The 24,256-nt window shown below is 34.9% G+C and overlaps 1 protein-coding gene across 3 annotated transcripts in view; it reads right to left on the bottom strand.

Moving 5' to 3' along the window:
* Positions 1-9,805: 9,805 nt before the first annotated feature.
* Positions 9,806-24,256, bottom strand: part of LOC111613688 (BTB/POZ domain-containing protein 3-like) — a 30,731-nt gene continuing 16,280 nt past the window's right edge. For 2 of the 3 annotated variants that reach the window (XM_023355124.1, XM_023355192.1), the window contains one exon: positions 9,806-15,005. In XM_023355124.1, coding sequence (XP_023210892.1) covers positions 13,958-15,005 — 1,048 coding nt within the window. In that variant the 3' untranslated portion in view covers positions 9,806-13,957. The remainder of the gene's footprint in view (positions 15,006-24,256) is intronic. The other variant, XM_023355056.1, reaches the window with a different exon arrangement.

The raw sequence follows: 24,256 nt of genomic DNA, 5'->3' as shown, positions 1-24,256 counted from the left end.
ATAAAAGAATAAGGGAAGAAAATTTCGTTTCGTCGACGCACTCGAATTAAATTATCCATCGGTAAATTTACTTTACTAATTAAATATTTAAAACGAACCTTAAATTTCCGTTCCGGGAATTTTAAACCTAAATATCGGGTGACGTTTACCGGCTCCGAAAATCCGTTACTAATGAAAAACTTCCGAAAAGGCATTAAATTTCCGATTCGTTCCTAAGAGCCTTTTCGCCATTTAAAGAAAATTTTAAAAGGGGGGGAATTTCGTCCGAAACTCGAAAGTTTCCGCCCGATACCGACGAAACAAACTGTATTTTTAGTCCGTTCCGCGTTTATAAATCGAATCCGGACTCTTCCGGATGGTATGGTACGCCGTTGGCTTACGCTTTACCGTTTTCTAAGGCCAGGAACACACGTGCTTAAAAATTTTTCTGAAATTTTGGCTGAAACATAACTGAAAAAAGTAGAGCGTGTCTCCACTTTTTACGCCAAAATTCCTCCAATAAAGACAAGTGTTTTTTTGTGACGTCAAAGCAAACACGTGGTTTTTATTCTAACAATGGCGGCAACGAGGGTTAATCCTACAATTGTGACGATCTGGAAAAATAGAGGAGTTCATTGAATCCGTTCGACCACATCAGTGTCATGTATAAAGACACTGTATTTAAACAACGTTTATGGATGGCCATAGGTGCTAAATTTCAAATAGCGGGTAGTTTTAGTAGAATCGATATATAGGCCTAGTATTTAGATCACACGTTCTTTATTTGAATTCGGAATACAAGTCTATTAATTTAAATTTTCTATACGAGTATTGTATTATAGTGGAGGAAGCGGAGAAAAAATGGAAGGTACAAAGGAATAGATATATGAGAGAAAAAAAATTAATAAAATGTATCGCAGTGGCGTTTCCTATTCGGCCAGAATTTTTACGTATGTGTGTTCTGGCATAAAAGCGTAAAACAGAAACTGTACTGAAAGCTGATTTCTAGTTCAGTTATCTGCCACACAATTTTACGCGGTGTGTGTTCCTGGTTTAACGAAGACTTATCCCTTTCTGGGAAAATATATGACATTATAGCGCCGAATCTTGACTCATTTATCAAAAATAGACGGGGGAGAAACTGGCAGGGTCGTTCTAAATATTATCAAAAAGAATAATCCAGCAGAATTATTTAATTTAGTTTTTAAAGTATTTGAAGTAAGTTTAATTTAAGTCTAATTGAATGGGTCGGTATAACGCGGTGTACGTCAACAGAGACTTACCATGCCAACATCTTAAACTTACCGGGAATATTAACCCTCTCCCCTGCGGAGGGAGGGGGGAGTTTCCAAAAATTTCCCTCTTAGTGTGCATTCTCATGGAAAATCCTGTCTTCTCGTTTTTCTTCATTCGGCACTGCAGACTTTCGTAGAGAAAAACTCGGGTGTAGAAAGCTCAAATTGTAAATTTAATTCCTTGTTATCGACGAGGTGCTGACCAAACTTCCGGGTCGATAGGTCAAAGCCTACGGGGATTTCCCATAGAGTTATTTTAGTTTTACGGCTTAATTTTAAATTATGTTTATAAGGATAAAATTACAGGGAAACAAAAATGTATTTTGTTCAAAATGGTACTCGAAATTAGAAAAAGTAAAATTTATGCCAATTAAAACTTTATAACGATTTTTCTAAACGGCGTATCGAAAGCGTCGGTAGGCGGCGATAGAATTGTACGTCATCGTCTTATGTCTTTATATTGTAATACTACAATTATTAAATAAAAACAATTGATATCCAAACAAAACACCCGAGACGTAAAAAAATTGAGCCAAGTAAAAAATTATGACAATTTAGACGGTAAAATTTTTCTTAGGAGTTTTTCTTTGGTAAAGATAAGCTTGGAGTTTAGAAGTGGTATCTACAAGACTTTTACCTGTATTATTATTATTATTTTCGCTTGGAAGCTCCGAGCTTGTCTTTACCAAAGAAAAACTGCTAAGAAAAATTTTGACCCTCGTCTAAATTGACATAAATGTTTACTTGGCAAAATTCTTTAACGTCTCGGGTGTTTTTGTTTAATAATTGTTTTCTTACGTCTTGGCGATCTGGAATATATTTTCTACTTGGCGGGGAGTGACGGCCCAAAAATAATTCGGATAAATAAATGTAACAGATTAAATATCGGTCGCGTTTTATTTTCGATAAATACGGCAGACAAGACTAGCGACGGGTACGATGTGTCCATATGTTCAAAACAGATATACGACTAATATGATGTTTTAAAACATCCGTAGTTAGTTGCTGCCGATTTTTACTAAAATCGATATCGACGAAACATTGTTGCCAAGATTTAATTAATTCATCAGAATCGATAAGATATACTGGTCCTTGCGCTATGCTCTAAAGTACAGTTAATGTGTCGGGTTGTCGGTAGCTGGCGTTAGAGTCGCACTACGGCGAGAAAAAGTTGATTTATTTATTTATTAATAGGTAGTTTTATCGTTTTCAAGCATTTTTGTAACTTTTTTCTACTGTTCTGTCAAAAAATCTTATTCGTAATTACATTTTTTTTAAAATTTTATATTGTATAAAGAAAGGTGTCGATTAATTTCGCAATGCCAGGTCATCCTTAAATAAAAATAATAATGAACTCTATAGCCTAAGGTATAAAAGAATAAGGGAAGAAAATTTCGTTTCGTCGACGCACTCGAATTAAATTATCCATCGGTAAATTTACTTTACTAATTAAATATTTAAAACGAACCTTAAATTTCCGTTCCGGGAATTTTAAACCTAAATATCGGGTGACGTTTACCGGCTCCGAAAATCCGTTACTAATGAAAAACTTCCGAAAAGGCATTAAATTTCCGATTCGTTCCTAAGAGCCTTTTCGCCATTTAAAGAAATTTTTAAAAGGGGGGAATTTCGTCCGAAACTCGAAAGTTTCCGCCCGATACCGACGAAACAAACTGTATTTTTAGTCCGTTCCGCGTTTATAAATCGAATCCGGACTCTTCCGGATGGTATGGTACGCCGTTGGCTTACGCTTTACCGTTTTCTAAGGCCAGGAACACACGTGCTTAAAAATTTTTCTGAAATTTTGGCTGAAACATAACTGAAAAAAGTAGAGCGTGTCTCCACTTTTTACGCCAAAATTCCTCCAATAAAGACAAGTGTTTTTTTGTGACGTCAAAGCAAACACGTGGTTTTTATTCTAACAATGGCGGCAACGAGGGTTAATCCTACAATTGTGACGATCTGGAAAAATAGAGGAGTTCATTGAATCCGTTCGACCACATCAGTGTCATGTATAAAGACACTGTATTTAAACAACGTTTATGGATGGCCATAGGTGCTAAATTTCAAATAGCGGGTAGTTTTAGTAGAATCGATATATAGGCCTAGTATTTAGATCACACGTTCTTTATTTGAATTCGGAATACAAGTCTATTAATTTAAATTTTCTATACGAGTATTGTATTATAGTGGAGGAAGCGGAGAAAAAATGGAAGGTACAAAGGAATAGATATATGAGAGAAAAAAAATTAATAAAATGTATCGCAGTGGCGTTTCCTATTCGGCCAGAATTTTTACGTATGTGTGTTCTGGCATAAAAGCGTAAAACAGAAACTGTACTGAAAGCTGATTTCTAGTTCAGTTATCTGCCACACAATTTTACGTGTGTGTGTGTTTCTGGTGTAACGAAGACTTATCCCTTTCTGGGAAAATATATGACATTATAGCGCCGAATCTTGACTCATTTATCAAAAATAGACGGGGGAGAAACTGTCAGGGTCGTTCTAAATATTATCAAAAAGAATAATCCAGCAGAATTATTTAATTTAGTTTTTAAAGTATTTGAAGTAAGTTTAATTTAAGTCTAATTGAATGGGTCGGTATAACGCGGTGTACGTCAACAGAGACTTACCATGCCAACATCTTAAACTTACCGGGAATATTAACCCTCTCCCCTGCGGAGGGAGGGGGGAGTTTCTAAAAATTTCCCTCTTAGTGTGCATTCTCATGGAAAATCCTGTCTTCTCGTTTTTCTTCATTCGGCACTGCAGACTTTCGTAGAGAAAAACTCGGGTGTAGAAAGCTCAAATTGTAAATTTAATTCCTTGTTATCGACGAGGTGCTGACCAAACTTCCGGGTCGATAGGTCAAAGCCTACGGGGATTTCCCATAGAGTTATTTTAGTTTTACGGCTTAATTTTAAATTATGTTTATAAGGATAAAATTACAGGGAAACAAAAATGTATTTTGTTCAAAATGGTACTCGAAATTAGAAAAAGTAAAATTTATGCCAATTAAAACTTTATAACGATTTTTCTAAACGGCGTATCGAAAGCATCGGTAGGCGGCGATAGAATTGTACGTCATCGTCTTATGTCTTTATATTGTAATACTACAATTATTAAATAAAAACAATTGATATCCAAACAAAACACCCGAGACGTAAAAAAATTGAGCCAAGTAAAAAATTATGACAATTTAGACGGTAAAATTTTTCTTAGGAGTTTTTCTTTGGTAAAGATAAGCTTGGAGTTTAGAAGTGGTATCTACAAGACTTTTACCTGTATTATTATTATTATTTTCGCTTGGAAGCTTCGAGCTTGTCTTTACCAAAGAAAAACTGCTAAGAAAAATTTTGACCCTCGTCTAAATTGACATAAATGTTTACTTGGCAAAATTCTTTAACGTCTCGGGTGTTTTTGTTTAATAATTGTTTTCTTACGTCTTGGCGATCTGGAATATATTTTCTACTTGGCGGGGAGTGACGGCCCAAAAATAATTCGGATAAATAAATGTAACAGATTAAATATCGGTCGCGTTTTATTTTCGATAAATACGGCAGACAAGACTAGCGACGGGTACGATGTGTCCATATGTTCAAAACAGATATACGACTAATATGATGTTTTAAAACATCCGTAGTTAGTTGCTGCCGATTTTTACTAAAATCGATATCGACGAAACATTGTTGCCAAGATTTAATTAATTAATCAGAATCGATAAGATATACTGGTCCTTGCGCTATGCTCTAAAGTACAGTTAATGTGTCGGGTTGTCGGTAGCTGGCGTTAGAGTCGCACTACGGCGAGAAAAAGTTGATTTATTTATTTATTAATAGGTAGTTTTATCGTTTTCAAGCATTTTTGTAACTTTTTTCTACTGTTCTGTCAAAAAATCTTATTCGTAATTACATTTTTTTTAAAATTTTATATNCGTGGAAATTTCGTGTCCATATAAAGAAATGCTCGATAAAACGAGAAAAAAAGAGATTGTAGTTCTCGTATTTAACTTTCAACAACGTCCCGGGACAATCTACCTCCGAGCAGACTTCAGGAGATTATCACCCGCGGGACGGCACCTTCCGTGGAAAGGAGAGGATCCAGGAAAGAGTATTTTTCCCAACAACGGAAGAGCTTTGATATTGTAAGCATTCTTTTGTAACAATAAGTCGGGACCATAATTATGTAACTGTGAAGTTTGTCTCTGAATAATTCGCTCCCACATACGATCCGGAACTACTCCATCATTCGCGAATCGACAACCTCACATCGTCGTTACAACGAATGTAAAACTGATGGCCGAGCTGTTAATATGGAGGCTCGCCGCTCGGGCTGTCCCGAAATCGAATCCGTATTGTAGACAAACATCGGGAATTTTTCGGGGTGGCCCATTCTGGATATGTCGTTTTCCGTTCCTCGCGTGGCGTATTGAAAGTTCAATGGACATACAAAGCTCGGTATCGAAGTTATTTTCAGAATTTATTAATGAATGATATGAAAGTCGTCATAGTTGTCGGAAGATATCGATATTTATTAGAATAACCAACTCGTAAACAGTACGACTTTTTATATTTGATGAAAACAAAGACGTCACGTTTTTGCCAAAGTACAAGTTTTATGACGTATTCGTACCGACATTTATTTGGGAAGAGGTTTAGCTATGTTAACAATTGAAATTTCCAACGAGTGTGCTTCTCCTTGGAAATTTCAATTTCGAGTGACAAGCAATTCGGCCATTCCAACGATCGCACGCGTAAAGTTGAGGTTAGACCAAAAACCAAGCTAAACACAACTAACGAATAAAATCATAAACAAATCTTCTACAGCCATTACTCATTATTTCGATTAAAATATCGCGTTTGCTGGTTACTCCCACAATACTGTATTAGACTCTAAGTTTAAACGACTGCACTTGTGCGAGCCTGTGCAATCTAAGAGATTAATTTAATTAATTAAATTAATCAAGGATAAATGATGTTTAAAAAACCATAGAAATGAGATCCAGATACAGATAAACAATTTTTTAAAATAATTTATTAATTTTAACACTACATAAAGTGAGCTATACAATTTTACTTGACTTAGAATAGTTAGAAATAGTATTTAGGATGAAATACTTTTGCATTTTTGACACGAAAATTACATTTCTTATGATACTCACATTGGCTCTACATATTTTGATAATTTATATTTTATTCTGCACTATCAAAAGTATAATAGCGAGGTTGCGCCGAAGTTTTAAACGCGAAAACGTGTACGTCGGACGTTTAGCGCCACTATCTTGTAAGCCTAGAAGTTTGACAATGGCATTTGGAAGGTCGAACATAATTCCACTGACGTTCTAAACGCCATTGTCAAACTTCTAGGCAAACGTTTTCGCGTTGAAAACTTCGGTCGCAACCTCGCTAATATGAATAAAGGTTTATTGATGGCCTACTACAACTGTCATTTGTTTATATAGGCCTAANGTTTTGGAACGTCGAACATAATTCCACTGACGTTCTAAACGCCATTGTCAAACTTCTAGGCAAACGTTTTCGCGTTGAAAACTTCGGTCGCAACCTCGCTAATATGAATAAAGGTTTATTGATGGCCTACTACAACTGTCATTTGTTTATATAGGCCTAAAATAACACTTTGTTTATGTAGGCCTAAAATAACTCTTTCTTTTACACTCCATGTCATCACTATTTATCCGGCATTGTTTGTTATAAGATACATAAGATAACTGTACTTTGCACTTTTCAAATGTAATTTCCTTCTTTTGTTTTGCGTGATTACTCTTGTATTGATAGTTCTCGACATAATAAATACGTATTGTAAAAATGTTTACTTTTTTAATCGTTTTCGTTGACACTCGAGGGGGCAGTTTCGAAAAGTTAGCACGGCGGCTTGTATGCTCCTACTGTACGTGCAAAATGCACTGTACCTGCTACGAATTTGATTATTGTAAAAAACAAAATTTATACTTTTTATCTTTTGTCAGATATCTCCCCATTCAGTCGCAGCGAGGGACGATATAGCGCCCCGACTCCCGTCGGAACATCGCCCCGTTCATCGCAGCGAGGGTCGATATTAAAGCCCCGACTCCCGTCGGGATATCTCCCCATTCAGTCGCAGCGAGGGACGATATAGCGCCCCGACTCCCGTCGGAACATCGCCCCGTTCATCGCAGCGAGGGTCGATATTAAAGCCCCGACTCCCGTCGGGATATCTCCCCATTCAGTCGCAGCGAGGGACGATATAGCGCCCCGACTCCCGTCGGAACATCGCCCCGTTCATCGCAGCGAGGGTCGATATTAATTTAAAACCGGTAGCGATAGTACTCTGTTTAATTTAAACTATAAAGTAGAATAAAATGACTCACGTTATTAATTGTATTTTGACTTTTCTCGAATTTTCCAATTTTGTAGTAACTGTGTTCGTATTTTGCTGCCGTCATTTTCGAAATCCTCGGAAATTTTTTTTCATTGGAATTTTTCGATTCCTCATTTCTGTTGTGGGTTTTCGTTTTCTTTCTTTATTTCTTAATTTTTATTCTAAACTTTTCAAAAAAAACCGTAGAATTGAATGATTTTCATTTATTAATGGAAAATTTTGAAGAACGATTCGACGAGGACGAGTTCAACAATGATTTAATTTCATTGTTGATCTGTTAACAATTGTTTAAATATTGTATTGTTGTAATGACGTCACGAATGACGTCCACAGGCGTTTAGTCTTGTAATTCTTACAAAATTTAGATATTTGAAAAAATAAAATATTATATTTTATTTATGGAAGTTTAAATGACGCGAATAACTTTATAGAGATCGGTATTTATTGTTAATCGCTATCCGGGTCGTGTCAGACGTATTTTAAAGTTTATCGTGGAAGCGAAATATTAAAATTATAAATTGGCCTTCAAAATATTGAAAATACAACAATTTAATTGTTGTTTTAGATGAATAAAAGATATTTTTGATGGAATAAAAACTTATCCGTTCTCTTTCTTTGAGTAATCTGAAATGAATGTGAATTTTGAATTCCATTAGTTTTAATTTTCTGCGTAAAATATATAGAAATCCTGGGCTGTCAGGCCTAATACAAGACGTATGGCATAAATTTATTCTCAATTATAAGCTGTTTTTAAAGGTTTCACGTTATCCTTGTGAGGACCCGAAAACACTCGTAACAACGCGAAGTTATAACGGAATTTTATAAAACGATTACGTAAGATTGTTGGTATAAAGACGTGGAAATTTCGTGTCCATATAAAGAAATGCTCGATAAAACGAGAAAAAAAGAGATTGTAGTTCTCGTATTTAACTTTCAACAACGTCCCGGGACAATCTACCTCCGAGCAGACTTCAGGAGATTATCACCCGCGGGACGGCACCTTCCGTGGAAAGGAGAGGATCCAGGAAAGAGTATTTTTCCCAACAACGGAAGAGCTTTGATATTGTAAGCATTCTTTTGTAACAATAAGTCGGGACCATAATTATGTAACTGTGAAGTTTGTCTCTGAATAATTCGCTCCCACATACGATCCGGAACTACTCCATCATTCGCGAATCGACAACCTCACATCGTCGTTACAACGAATGTAAAACTGATGGCCGAGCTGTTAATATGGAGGCTCGCCGCTCGGGCTGTCCCGAAATCGAATCCGTATTGTAGACAAACATCGGGAATTTTTCGGGGTGGCCCATTCTGGATATGTCGTTTTCCGTTCCTCGCGTGGCGTATTGAAAGTTCAATGGATATACAAAGCTCGGTATCGAAGTTATTTTCAGAATTTATTAATGAATGATATGAAAGTCGTCATAGTTGTCGGAAGATATCGATATTTATTAGAATAACCAACTCGTAAACAGTACGACTTTTTATATTTGATGAAAACAAAGACGTCACGTTTTTGCCAAAGTACAAGTTTTATGACGTATTCGTACCGACATTTATTTGGGAAGAGGTTTAGCTATGTTAACAATTGAAATTTCCAACGAGTGTGCTTCTCCTTGGAAATTTCAATTTCGAGTGACAAGCAATTCGGCCATTCCAACGATCGCACGCGTAAAGTTGAGGTTAGACCAAAAACCAAGCTAAACACAACTAACGAATAAAATCATAAACAAATCTTCTACAGCCATTACTCATTATTTCGATTAAAATATCGCGTTTGCTGGTTACTCCCACAATACTGTATTAGACTCTAAGTTTAAACGACTGCACTTGTGCGAGCCTGTGCAATCTAAGAGATTAATTTAATTAATTAAATTAATCAAGGATAAATGATGTCCACACCCGAAGGCAGGGAGGGGTTAATGCAAGTCGGACAGGAAGGAGGTGAGGGGTTAGAGTACAATGGACGTCCGTTTTATTTCATTAAATTCTAAACACTATGAATTTTATTATTCATATAGTGTTAAAGGTTTTGCTGGGGTTTTGAGTTTCGTTGAACGTCCAAAGAGGGTAGTGTTTACGGAAACTTGGACAAACTGGGAATAAAAATTTGAAGGAATCGAAAAATCCCCGGGAATTTTTCGATGTTCCTTCCGGATACGTTGGCCCCCGTCCCTCATCACCCGGCCATTGTGGGTCTGGCCGAATCAATAATAAGCTTACTAAAAGAGGCCCTCTTAGTGCCCACAGGGCGGAAAAAGAAACCGGATCCGGAAAGGTTTACCTCTAGACCTGTCTCGGACCCGGAGAAAATTTACGGGTCCCGATCTCTCTAAAATTAATGCTATTTTTAGTATGTTTTACTAATGCTTTTCATCAATGAAGAAACATTCAATGAAAATCGGAAAGGAAATCTCGGTTTGAATTTTATAATTCGCGAAAATTACGTTCGTTTTCGATTCGTTTCTAACGTAATGTTCTCAGAATACTGGAGCGATTCTTTTAGACTACGGGCGTCCAGAGGGCCCCCGAAATCGAGTAAATATTCCGCAAATTACGAACGTAAAAGCGAAGATGCGTAACCTCGGACCGCGGGACGTGGTTCGGACTTCATGGAAGCACCGATAGATGGCGTAAAATAATACTTTGTCGTTATCGCTACCTGGCAATAAATGGAGATGTGCTTTTTATACACTTCGTCAATTACAACAGAAAATTCGGCAGCCGCCGTGGCCCTGTTTTCGCGTTGGATATATTCTAAGATTTCTTTTATAGAACATTTGATTTGTTACACGAAAACAAAGATCTTCGACCAATACTTTTTGCATAAAATGCTGTTCTTCACTTTCGGCCGGTTAGGGTGTAGGAAGATAATTTCGCCTACACTCCTCTGGGGCATTGTAGATACTCGCCGGGAAAGAGCGTCTTTGCACTTTTCAAATGTAATTTGAAAAGCATTTGGTATTCAAAAGCAATGCAATGGGTTTCAAATTATGAAAGTAGGAAACTTATGGGCAAAAAGTTATGAAAGTATAAAACTAACGTAATGCCAATATTTCGAAGGCAAAGTTTCGTTGACATAAAGAAAGCGACCGGCAAACGACGACGGAGGAAAAAACCTTTCGGTCGTGGCACTCGAATTTTTAAAGGTCTTTCGGGTAGAACGGGTTCGGTTTCGTCCCCTTTCTCCCCAATAAAGTCCTCTCCTCATCAATTTCTTAAAATCCTTGTAATCATTCCAAAAACAATTTATCCGGCATTGTCTGTTGTCACAGTAAAGCATCGTTTCACTTTTCTCTTACCGAATTTTGAAACTCTATTCCCCCTCCGTCGACTCCGGTAAATGTCAAATCATGTTTCTGATTAACGAGTTTTCGTGGCGGCAGTGTTATTTGCAATTCTCATTCCTAGATATTAAAATAGTTTTTAATATATTCCTTTCTTTCTACAAGCTTGTCTGTAAAAATGCAGTAATTTCAATTGGGTAAAAAAGTTATTCGATAATTCACTATTTAAATCCAGATCGTTTGCAAATTGGTAGTAATATTCGGAGCCTCCAACTCCTATTTATTCGCAGATAAAAATTACAAATTTTCTATTATACTTTAATTAAACAAATGCAAATTAGTAGCCCCGAATATTTTTGTGAATTGGGACGAGTCATCCGCGTATCACAATTTAAAAATGCGATCAGAAAGTAAGGTACAATGTTGTGGAATATGGCATTCTTTATTTTGATAAGATTTGGTCGTACATCGCGTCATTAGGAAAAGGTTACTTTCACGCTTTTCCGACGTAGAACGTTACGTCCGGACCGCATTTTGACTAGAGAATTAATCTTTCGCCGCATGTTAATGGCATTGGTTCCCGGTGCGAATACCACAGAGCGAGTCTGCTATATTTCCAAAGAGAAATATAAACTCTTTGGGAGAATCACTTGGCAATAATCAAATTTTTCACGCGTGGCATCCGACGAAAGGTTATTTACAGCAGTTATTGCTTTGTTTGGTCGACTGGGTAACTTACATTACTTGGTTATCACAAAACAGACAGGGACTGTTTATTTACACACGCACACGCACGAACGACACTTCAATTTCACATCCTAGGATATTTACTTAATTTGTTTCCGTCCTTCTTCAGACTCCACGCTGTTCCGAGATGATCCCTTCCGTTAGAAAATAAAACGTCCGTATGGCACTCGATTCCACTTAAATTTCAATTTTATGGCAGTTCCAAATAAAGCCCGATATTGAACGATTCCACCATATTTTATGTAGATATATCTAACAATAACGATGCTTTATAAAACCTTCCTTTGTTACAAAAGTGACAAATTCTAGAAATTAGAAATTTGACATGCTTAAACAATATTCTGGATTGTTTTGATGACATTTATCCTTAATATGATTACATGAAATGAAATAAAACTCTTTAGGAAATGCCTTTTATATAAGCCAAACAAATCTGTCTAAACATTTAAGAAAATCATCTGGAATTTTTAAAGCAGAAAAGTTCTATTCTTTATATGGTTATGTAAAAATTGACTTTTATCTGACTGGAAATACAAAAAACAACAGTCTCAAATTATGTTACTTAGGTGTTATGGAACAAATTTGCTATGTAAACAAAAATGGAATTCTAGAAATCTAAATGCCTCTCGCTCTCTTCCATTATGTTACCAGACTGTACACTTATCCTTTTTAATTGTTATGGTATTTGTTTTGCCCCATGTCGGCATTGCAACTTGTAGTTTCAAACCATATTCTCAAATTTTAAAAAAACTGTTATTTGCAATGCCGGAATGTAATTCGATTTCCATCGTGAGTGCTTAATAGAAAGGAAAATTAGCAAAATCTCCCAAAAATGGTCTGACGAGAAATGTCAGACAGAATTCTGTTTGTTATGAAATTGCACTTTTATAGAAAATAAGTTGTAACATTATTATATAGCTTTAAAATCTGCAAGGATGGCAATTGATTTGTTCGAGTAAGAGAGTATAAATTTTTCTTTGATCGTTGGCTGGACGACGTTGAGCATTTTCTGTGTACGATATCTCTGGTACTATTAGGAATCTCTCCGTATTGTAAACGTAATTGGTTAACGCAAAGAAAGCTATGAAAACTCGCAAGAAGCGAGACGAATTACCAATTCCGGAATATGTTTCCAGTATAAATTACCTGCAATAAAATAATCTGCATTGTCATATAAAGTGTAGGAAACAATTCTAAACAAGAAAGAAATTGCAGTATGTAAATATTGAAAAATAAAAGCTACTTTAATTAACAACAGAATAATAAATTTTCTAAATATTTTCGCCTTTTGAATACCCAATTTATGTCTACCTAGTGTGTTCGATTTCCAAACGTAAGCAATTTCCAATGCAATACCACAACACCTCTAAATTAACAAAATAGATGAACATAATACAAGTTAAAAAATTAAAATGCCTTCTCAATTCACATTCTATATGTATATTTTAATATAATATAGCATTTAAATTAGGCAAAAAGTTGCTATATTTGTTTTACTGCATATTTTCTGGCAATTTGCTGAGATGCATAGTATCTTTATATATTTAGATTTATATATATATATATATATTTATATGTATATATTATAAATATTGTACTACAATTTGCCACACGCGAGAAAAAGCTCATCTTAATTGCTACTAGTCTTCTATTCTACTTGGCAGTCAACAATTTTGTTAGCTATCCACATGTAAAAATTTATCTTCTCTGTGAGTAAATATAATAGACGAAAGGAAAACCATAAAGTTCTTTAAAATATATTCACCTTAACAAAGATTTTCATAATTAATTGAGATTAACTATCCACTTTTATTAGGATTTGCAAAAGAAAATAATGATTTGTATTTAAAACTTTTGTAATGACTTAATCCCTCATATTAAAAAAATGATTCGAAATATATCTAATGACCTACAGAAAAGTAGACATTCATCTATCACCTAATTTCTAAATATGTATATAAAAAGTAAGTGGTGAAAAGATTATCAAGTTCATCCAATGATAAGAACATATGCACACACACACACTTATCATTGGATGAACAATAGAATTTTTGTTCTTGAGTATATTTACTCAAGTAAATATATTAATGAACAAAAAATCTATTTTTACTGAATACTTTGAAAAATAAAATGAGTAATAGTGATGGCATTAACACATATTACCATTACGTGAAGCTATCAATAAAATACATTAACCCATAAATAAAAATCTGCAAAAAATGATGAAAAAGAAAGGTTGGGATTTCTGGCATTGCAGCTAAAGCAATCTTCACGAATCAGGAGATGGTCCATAAAAGATAAGTTCAGGAATTTGCCCACCTTGGACACCGGTGCCATTGGTGCTGTCAGAAGAGCACTGAAACTGGAATGTGACACAGCCAACAGTAATTTCTGTCAGACCTTCCTGTCCAAAATAACTGAGTTCGGCTCCGTCTAGAATAGTGGAAGCAGTATAAAATGTGTCTGCTTCAATCTGAATGGGATGCTGAAAATACACCTGGAAGGTATTACTGGAACCATCCGAGAAAAATTTGGTCTTATTTTCTGCCAACACCTTACCCATTCTTTTCAGTTCAATTTTGGCTGTATAATCTGCAGAGCCATTGCTTGACCCGTATAAGCCAAAGCCCACGATAAAAATTCGTTTATCCACACAGAACTGGATGCTATCACACCTGCCCCGGTAACGCCACTGGTTACTTCGGTAGGCAGACGACTGAAATCGATGACAGATCTGCGTTTTGAGGCCAACCCTTTGTTTTGTTGGAAAATTCAAATTTGGCTTATTACAGGCCGTGAAGAATAAAAAAATATCGGTGGTCTCCTGTAGAGTCAGAATGCCAGACTGAGCCGCTCCATTTGCATATTCCTCTAGAGCCATGGCTGGGATGCGGATCAGATATAATGCCTTGCCGAGCACCATTCTCTTATTTTCGGCAGTTGGCTCCAACTCCCTTCGGGCACATTCGGCTGCCGCCCAGCTGACAGCTGCTCGGAACAACACCAACTCTTTGGTGTTTAGGGTCTCCCGTTGCAAGATCGACTCTAGAGTGTTGTAGTCAATATCTACGAATCCATCAGACGAAAGTGCTAATTCAGCTTGGGCATCAATCACCTCCCAGCAGCGCTGCATTAGATCGGGTTCTTCAAACAGACGACTTTGGCTAAGAAGAACACATGCATTTTTTGCAGTCAAACTGGTCTCCAAATAAGAAACACAAGCACGAGCCAGATGAGGCACAAGATACTTTTTAGCTGCGTACAGAGTAGCTAACACAGTATCAGCTTCCAAATTGATCTCATCACAATACAAGTACCTAGAAAATAAATAAATCATTTTAATGATGTAAATAAAATCAAACTGTTTGTTTATGATATTGACATATTACAAAATATAGATTTTATAATAAGAATTTTGTTTAATATTTATCAAACACTAAAAAATGAAAACTGATAACATACAATTATCCAAAAGTTGAAAATGATCAATTATTGTTTTGTTAAATAAATACCAAATACTATAAACAACAATAAAGGACACACAGAAAAGTCAGCAACAAACAATTTGGAGACAGAAATGGTATAAGGATATTGTGAGGCTCTGGACAGGTCAGAACCCTCACTAAAATTCGTGTTAAAATAATTATTTTAGAGAAAAAAATATAAAATAGATTTTTATGATATGAAAACGCGACGCTAACTTTTAAACAATAGAAGAATGTAAGTCTGTAGACCATTTCCGGTTGGAGATCGAATTAAACTTCGATTTTGACCTCTCCCGCGCCCTCGAAAGGTTTCGAATTGTCATCAGGTGACGAGGAGAGACCAATTGGAAAGGGGAATCTGAGAGAAAACGGATAAAACCCCGGAAATTCGAGGACGTGACGGCTTCTCCCGAAAGTTCCAAGTGACAAATCTGTTGTTGTGTGTGTGTCTCGCACCCATCTTCGTCTCCATCTCCCGACCTCGGATCGACATCTTTCCCTCAATGGAAGTCGACCGCATCGTCCCGGAGTCGTCGAGACGTGATGGAATGGTTCATTCTCAAACAAGGGACACTCCTTCAAAATGGGACTATCGTGGAACCACAGGAGAGGAAGACCCAGCGACCGCAGCCGATGTAGAACTTCCAAGATCGCGGAAATCTTGTAAGCTTCTTTCGTGTTTAATAAACGGTTGTGTTGTTTGTAAACGAGGCATCTATCTCTGACTCAACTGCTTTCACATGTCGTCAATTGTTACCGCTCGGCAATCCAAACGGCAAGGGAGACGATGACGATACATATCACATATTATCGTTCGTCGAGATTTTTTTAATTTTTCTCCCCCCTCGGCCCCCACAATATGACAACTATGAGTTAAACGTGTGACCAACTAAGTAAATCGGTGGTTCTTAACCAGTGTTCTGTAAAAAAATTATGGAAACAGCATACTAGCTAAAACTAAGATTGGATGAACTTTAGCATAACTTCACAGTTTACAACACAGACAAGATGCAACTGTATTTTGCAATGAACTACAGTCATTATGGCTACTAGCCACCAAACGCTAAAAAGTCACTTTAAAAACACAAAAATTTCCAATTAAAAAATATAAAATTTTTCTAAAATAGGAACTGGTAGTATACGAATGTCTTCTTGATAACCATCTAACCTTCTTGGGGTGTTTCGGCTTTTTATCTATGACGAAGAAGCGCTGGAAAATGTAGATTTAGAAAAGCATCCCTTGGTGATGATATTTTGCAATTATGATTCTTTGCAAAGACAAAAAACTCAAATATTACATCTGAGCAATGTTTTTTGCATAGAGAATCCCTAGTTTTAAAACATTACTTGTAATGTTAAAACCTTTATAAGAGTATGTTGTAAATATATTAAATTATGTCAAGTCAAGATCATTAAAAACACTTTTTTAAAAATTTCAATATCTAGGGAAGATTAAATAGGAATCTATGCTTTTGTGGGCTGAAGTACAATAGTTATTGTAGACCTATAAATTCCCACTATTGTCTGATTGTCTGTCTGTCCTTCCTTAATCTTGAGAATGGAGTCAGATGAAAACTGAGACCTGATATGGAAAGCTTAGGGAGGAGACCCCGATTAACTATATATTAACTTCCGATGCAAAACCAGAAGTCGTTATTTCAATTCAAAACTATTCTCCCAAAAGGAGTTAGATAGATGACCAGCACAACCCTATTGCTAAGAAGAAAAAGTATGATGTACAGAGGCAAGCCACTATTAATTTGAGGTAGAGAGTATATATTTTAAATTAAATAAATTAAAAATATGATTAAAAATTGCAGCTCAGCATTGTGACAATGTTACAATAAAATACAGTGGAACCTCACTTAAACAAGCATAATTCATTCCAGAATCTTACTTATAATGTAAAACAATTTTTCCCATATAAACTAATGTAAAATACAATAATGCATTCCATGCGGAAAAAATTTTTTACAAATATTTTATTTATAATGTTTATTTAAAGAAAATTATACAATATACATTGTTAAATAGAATGAATAAACATCATCTTTTCTTCTAGTGCAGAATGAACCAATCTGAAATGCAAATTTGATTTGCAGAAAACAGAAATAAATAAAAATTTAATTTGGAATCAGTCAATAAATTTAATACAAGATGGCAGCATAAGTGCTTACCTTTAGTCAAATTATTTAATTTCTAATATTTAATTATAGCCTTTAAATAGCCCAAGAATTTGGCATATTGTTTAGTGTGTTTATTATATAATGGTATATTCTAGCCACTGTAATAATGGGCTATGGTTGTTGATGTTTATATGTAATATGTCTGAACACAAGTTTGAAAAAATGTGTGATAACAAGCAATACTAACATATAAGATGCTAGCAGAACAACTGCTAAACACAGACTGATGGAGCATGAGCACAATCCGGGACGTCCCCTCTTCTTGTCACTCATTATGTGAAACACTGCTCATTAAGTGGGCCATTATTTTAGTTTTGCTCATTATGTGAATTACTCATTATGAGAGGTGCTCGTTAAGCAAGGTTCCACTGTAATTGCTCATTCAGGAGTAAAATATTAGGCCTATTTTTAGAACTTAAAAATGAATTGTTAATGAAAGCACAAATGCTTTTATAAAAATGTCTCAAAAATGCTATTTGGTATGCTAAAATGGTGTGTGTAGTTGATATTTTTAATTACTTGAACAGCATTAATTAATACAAATATCTATGGAAAAACTGAAAATATTTTGATATCCACTGACAAATGTCAGCTTTCTGGTAAAAGAATCTCTTTGGAAAAACTGTATATATATATAAAAAAAAAATAATACAATAGATACATTTCCTTCACTTCATAGTAAAAATGTTGTGGGAATTTTTTCCATTTAGTACTACTGGAAGAAAAGATTGCAAGTTACTTTCCTTCCTTAAATATAGAAAATTATGAATGACATGGAATCAATTTGACACAGTTAATACATCAATCTGTGAGTTTTAGGTACAAGAATAACAATTGGTTACCTTGTCAATGGATGGTACATTAAAAATGAAATTCTCTGAAATAATTCCATAGGATTTTTGAATTTCTGTCTAATTCAAATAATCAGCTCTCTCAACAAGGGCATTAAAAATTTTATTATAGTTTTCAACATCACATTTGTGAGAGTTCAGATCTCACATTCACCAATATAAAAACTCAAAATCAAAACAGATTAACTAATATAGACAAAATAATGTGGGTAGCTATATTACATATTAGACCTGATATTGATGAAAGCTGCAAAAGCCAACAAGCTCATGTATTGCATTATAACTGATTTCAAGAAGTTCCGTTTTTATAAGAGCTGTTTTAGTTACAGTTTTTACAAACATTATTTTTTTACTATTATGAATTCTGTAATCTACAATTTTTAATAAAAAGTTATGTTCACGTGTATTTTTGGTGTTACACTCATTGCCATAAAAATTAGCACATCAAGAAGGAGCTGTCAAAATCAAATAAAATTGTACCTGTATGAATGTAATGGTAATATAAGTAAGTGATTACAAAATGAAAGTAAAAGGATTATTTATTGCTAGAAAAACTACAAATGAAAGGCAGTTGTTGTATCTGTTGAGCCACCTCTACCATGAATACACGTTGTGATACAGGCAGACATGGAGGCATACAGGTGCCATATGGCATCCTGTGGCATCTCGGTCCACAGTTGCTGCAAGAGGTCCTGTAGTTCGGACAAACTCCTAAGCTGTCCAACTTGGCATCTCAAATGATCCCAGACATGTTTGATTGGTGACAAATCAGAGGACTGGGCAGATCAGGAAAGTGTGGTGAAAGCAGTCCTGTGACACCCTTGCTGTGTATGATCAAGCATTCTCCTGTTGGAAAATAGCTCTTGGGAGCCCTGCCATGATAGGCAACATGTGACTGTAGGATGCCACTAACATACCACTGAGCTGTCACGGTCACTTGGATCACTACTAGAGGTACCGGCTGTTGTATGTGATGGCACCCCAGACCATCACACCAGCTGTGGGGGCAGTGTGCCACTTCAAAGTATAGTCAGAATTAAGGTGTACCTCACAGGTCTCTACACACGAAGACAGCCATTGTCACTGTCCAAACTGAATCTGGATTTGTTGCTATAGACAACCTGGTTCCATTCCATTGTGGTCTAATCCCATCAGGAGTGAAACCACTCCAAATAGAGGCAACAGCCAATGGCAGGAAATATAATAGCTGCTGCGATACCAAATGTCCCTCTCCCAGACATCTCGAAATGGTGCAGACAAACAAGGGTCTGCACAATGCCGCCACCGGTGTCTGGATAGTGATGCACAAGTTTGCACATAGCCAACAATGATATAGTTGACTGTATGAATGCTTGTCAGAGGACCAGGCAGTCCTCTTGAATAGTGGTCTGCCGAGGGCATCAAGAGCCTGGGTGCCTTGTATGCACGCTCTCTCTCATCCACTGGTCCCAATGCCTCCTCACAGTGCTGTGAGAACGACCCAGATGGAGGGCTATTCAGAGAGATGACCATCTGGCTTTTCTCAACCTGATGATCCTTCCTCTCTCGAACTCAGTTAGTTGTTCATATGGTCTATGCTTGTGACTTAAAGGCATCTCTAGCAATACAGTGTCCCTCTGCTGATGTTATGCAATGAGCTATCATGCTATAACTCTAATCATTCCCATATCTGCTGGAGACTTATCTGCATGCCAAATTTTGCAGCACTATGACAACTCCTTCTTGGTGTGCTAATTTTTATGGCAATGAGTGTATTTTATGATATTACTGATTTTTCTATTCCACAAATTTTTCTTATATTCAAATGTGTTCTATGACTTCAAAAAAGTTAGGAACCACCAGTGTAAATGATTTCATAGTGTTAATAATTATGAGAAAAATGGCTAGCAGAATTTGTGTTACATTTAAATGAAATGACTATAACATGATATATATATCAAAATATTTCCAAAGGGTCCCTAAATTTACATATGATTTAGATAATGTTGTAAATAATGATTTCAGACTTCATGGACTTTTTCTAATAAAAACAAATTGTTTTTTGTTTGCTCATAAGATTTTTATCAACAGCTGTAAGAAATGTGTAACAATATAAAAGAGTAGATTTGGATTTAATTTCATATCATATCATATAATATAATTTGATTTCAGTTCTTTTAAGTATTCCTATAATTTTTTTCATCTTATAGTGTTTTGTATTAAAAAGACATTTCTAATTTTAATTTTTAATTAGCATTTTATTTATAGATATTTCCAAGGTAAAAATTTTGACAATAAAAATTTAATATCTATTTCTGCAAAAGAAAAGAAAAAAATGTATTTTAAATTTAATGTCTAAAATTTATTTTCATTTTTGTCATTTTTTTCCAAAAGATGGCACTACTGAAAATAACAGTCATTTCTGCTATAGTAAAATATCAGTGTCCTGTATTGTTATTTATAGTATCTATCTCTACACATACATACACACAAACTACACTCTACTGTTCAATTACATCAACAATGAAAATCAATAAAATGTTTTATGAGTTAAAAGTATTTATATATGTCCTCTTAGTGCTCAGATGGCAAAGTGTAAAAACCACTTCATCATCATCAATTAATAATAAAGCTTAAACCAGTAATTCTCAACATTTTTTTCGTCATGGTTCACTTTTAATAATTTAAAAATTTGGCGGCACACATGGTTACTTCAGTAAGTACTGCAGAACAACCAGTGATGTCATAACAGTGATTTTTAAATGCTGTTGGTTATTTAGATCACATTTTATAAACACCTTGGTAACTACTGGCAGTTACAATTTCCAAATGCACTCTAGGAAGGTAAAACCGATTAAACTAGTCGTCTGACGTCACTTATATATGGATACTTGCAGTGGAGGCACACTTCAAAAATCTCGCGACACAGTGGTTGAAAATCACTGCTTTAAGCTATAATGCTTGATATTGAATTCCTCTTTTAGAAAGAGCTGGTCAAATCAATTGAAAATCACTAACAAGCCAGATGGGTCAAAAAACCCCAGAAATTTTTTGGAAAGTGCTCTATCCCAAACTGGCTCAATTCTTTTCAGCTAGCCACACCATTGTGGGCCGGGACAAATCCACTATGGACTTGGATTAAATGGCCCTCTTAGTGTCCATAGGGTAGAAAGTCAAACAAACAAAAAAAAACCATATGCTGATTACCAAATAGAGAACAGATAACTTAATTCACAACTATATACTGTATATTTGTTTTCCAGAATAGATTACAGGAAAAGAGAATATTTACTAATACGACTTCCAAAATTTGTTAAAGGACAAAACATTGTCATATAGCCATAAAGCCTTCTGTGCTATCAGACAACTCAATATTTACTTGATCCCATAACTCAGATGCATTCTCGGTTAGCTCAGAAAAGCTCATAAGCATTGCCAAATAAAATCCTCAAACATATGTATAGATAAATGATTTGGAAATCTTGTTATTCATGGAAGGGTGAGAATCCTGATAAGGATTGTTCTAAAGAAATTATTTGTGAAAAATAATGTTTTAATCTCAAATAGAAAAATATTATTTTATAACTATAATAGTTTAATTCACACAAGGGATGTTGATACTTTCGTTTTTGAAAGGAAGTAAACTTCCTTTCCTACGGCCAACTTGGAATTTGAGTCAGAAGCGGCTACACACAAGACTTGGCTGTCTGTTAGGCCGTCGACTCGTATAAAAGGGACATTTTCCCACCACTCTGGGCAGTTTGATGACAATCAAGATGATGCTTGAATTGGCCATATAAGGTGTTATTGAAATTACACAGTTTGTCATGATTAAGTCAAATTCGCCATATGAAGTAAATAGTCTTAGAAGACTTAGGCTGCATATAACTTGGAATTTCCTCCCTTGAAGATAGTATGGATTTATAGATTGATGTGAACTCTCTCTCATGCATATAGGTTGATTTAGATTTAAGTTAGATAGTTGATTTTTCTCTCTCTGTGAGATAGGTTCCGAATATATCATTTGTAATCCCATTAATTGTATTATTATTTTGTTTGATTCAATTAAATATTTTTATGTTATGTTATTTAAATATGGTTTTTTTAATGACTAAAATCCATGCCTATGTCTCTCCACTTACTCGCGACCTTCCCACTCAAAATTCCTCGTCTACGCGTGTTAATCCGCAGAATAGATAGATTAACTGGTGTCAGGAAAACCAACTTCCAGGAGATCTTATGAACTCCTGGTCTTAAATAAACATCTCAGGAAGTCATCCATTGACAAGGAGGTCAGATCGCAAGATCTTGTGCAGAGTAAGCAGTCACTAGAGATTACTCGTGACTAGAGATTACCTTGCATATCTCACAGCATGTGAACTCCTGCAGATAACCTCTAAAGAATGTTTGGATGAATATTGTCATGATGAAAAATGATATGTGGACTATCAGTCAAAAATGACAATAATACTGGCCATAAACTTTATCAATATATCAATGGGTTTTTTATTATAAACACCAGAGGTACAGTACTGTCACATAACAACTGATGACATTGAATTGCTCACTCACAGGATACTCTGTAGGCAATTGATGCTTGCAGGTAATGGTGAAATTTCTCCTTTGTCTATGCACAGTGAACAATTGTCAGCACCAAGAAAAAAAATCTAGTCTCATTGCTGAACACAACATGGTACAGAATATGTACGATCATACAAATAAGATTTGAGGAAAATTAAAACAGCCTGGGAAAATTTGAAGTATAAAAAATATTATGGCAATAGCTGCAAAAAAATTACAATAAAATGGAATAGTATCTTGGTTAAATCTACAGACATTAATTGGGAAAATTCACAAAAGTGCAGGGAAACTATGTTTTCAAAGTGAAATTGGAACATTGTTTACTTTGTTTCTAATCAGTTCAGTTACTTGTACATTTGTATATCACTGCCTACTTACATAGTTATATGCTTACAGTAAGGATGAGTCAATCTAGCTTACCATACGATGGCCTCAATTTTTACGAAAAACTGAAACTGAGCTTAAGGGGAAAAAAGAAATCCATTTTACTTTCAAAGCACATTTTTACACTATTTAATAAGAGAAATTTCTTATCAGTTAGAATTAAAACAAAATATTCACTCCTGATGTAGTAATACATGACTGCAAACTCAAAAAAAAAATTAGCAAGTTTTTATTTATTTGTGGTAAAATAAACATTTATTTTCAACAATAATAAAATAATTTAGTCAATATTTAAGCATGTTTGGCTTTTAATACAGCCTCAGAATTGCATTTAATGCTTCTTGGGAGGCAATTTCCCCATTCAACTGTTTTTTATTCATGTATGTAATGTTAGTGGTTTTACATTTTTTCTTAAAGTTTCAGTCATTTCTTACACTAATATGGAATGGAAACAGATGAATTTTTGAAAAGTTGTTTTTACTTATTTTTTAACTTATCTCTGACACAAATGGTAATTAGATGGTTTAATTTATTGGTATATGAAGTTGCTATGACAACTTTAATAAACAATTAACTTGAATAAAATGTTGCCAGTATTTAAAATAAAAAATGGTAAATGTACTACTATTTTGGGACTGAGAGAGTATCTATTTAATATAAACAACATATAAGGAAACCCTATTTTTTATTTTTTTTAGCACTGTTTCTTTTTACATTCATTATGTCACCTGCCTTTATTACACCAACATATAAAATACTTCTGTCAGGAAATACAGATGATAGAAGAGAATAGAAGAAATATTGCTTACATAAATATATAATTTATTTAATCCTATTTATCAGTTTTTCATAATTTAAATCAGATTAGAATATTGTAATTCTAGTATTTTGTGAAATTCATGAATTTATTTAGAAATTATGACAAAAGAGTTGTGATAATTCTTTATATTTTCTACAAGAATATGGAATTTTTAATGAGTATTGTAAATAATAGTGTGTATTTAATTTTTTAAATAGAACTAGTGTTTAAATTAAACTTAAATATTGTCTGATTAGAAGGATGACATTAATAATTATAAATAACCACATGTCTGTTTAGCCT

Source organism: Centruroides sculpturatus, unplaced genomic scaffold, assembly GCF_000671375.1.
Source record: "Centruroides sculpturatus isolate CEXI.00-Female unplaced genomic scaffold, Cexi_2.0 scaffold18, whole genome shotgun sequence".
NCBI lineage: Eukaryota > Metazoa > Arthropoda > Arachnida > Scorpiones > Buthidae > Centruroides > Centruroides sculpturatus.
The sequence above is the reverse complement of the archived record's forward strand: the minus strand, read 5'-3'. Positions and strand labels throughout refer to the sequence as shown.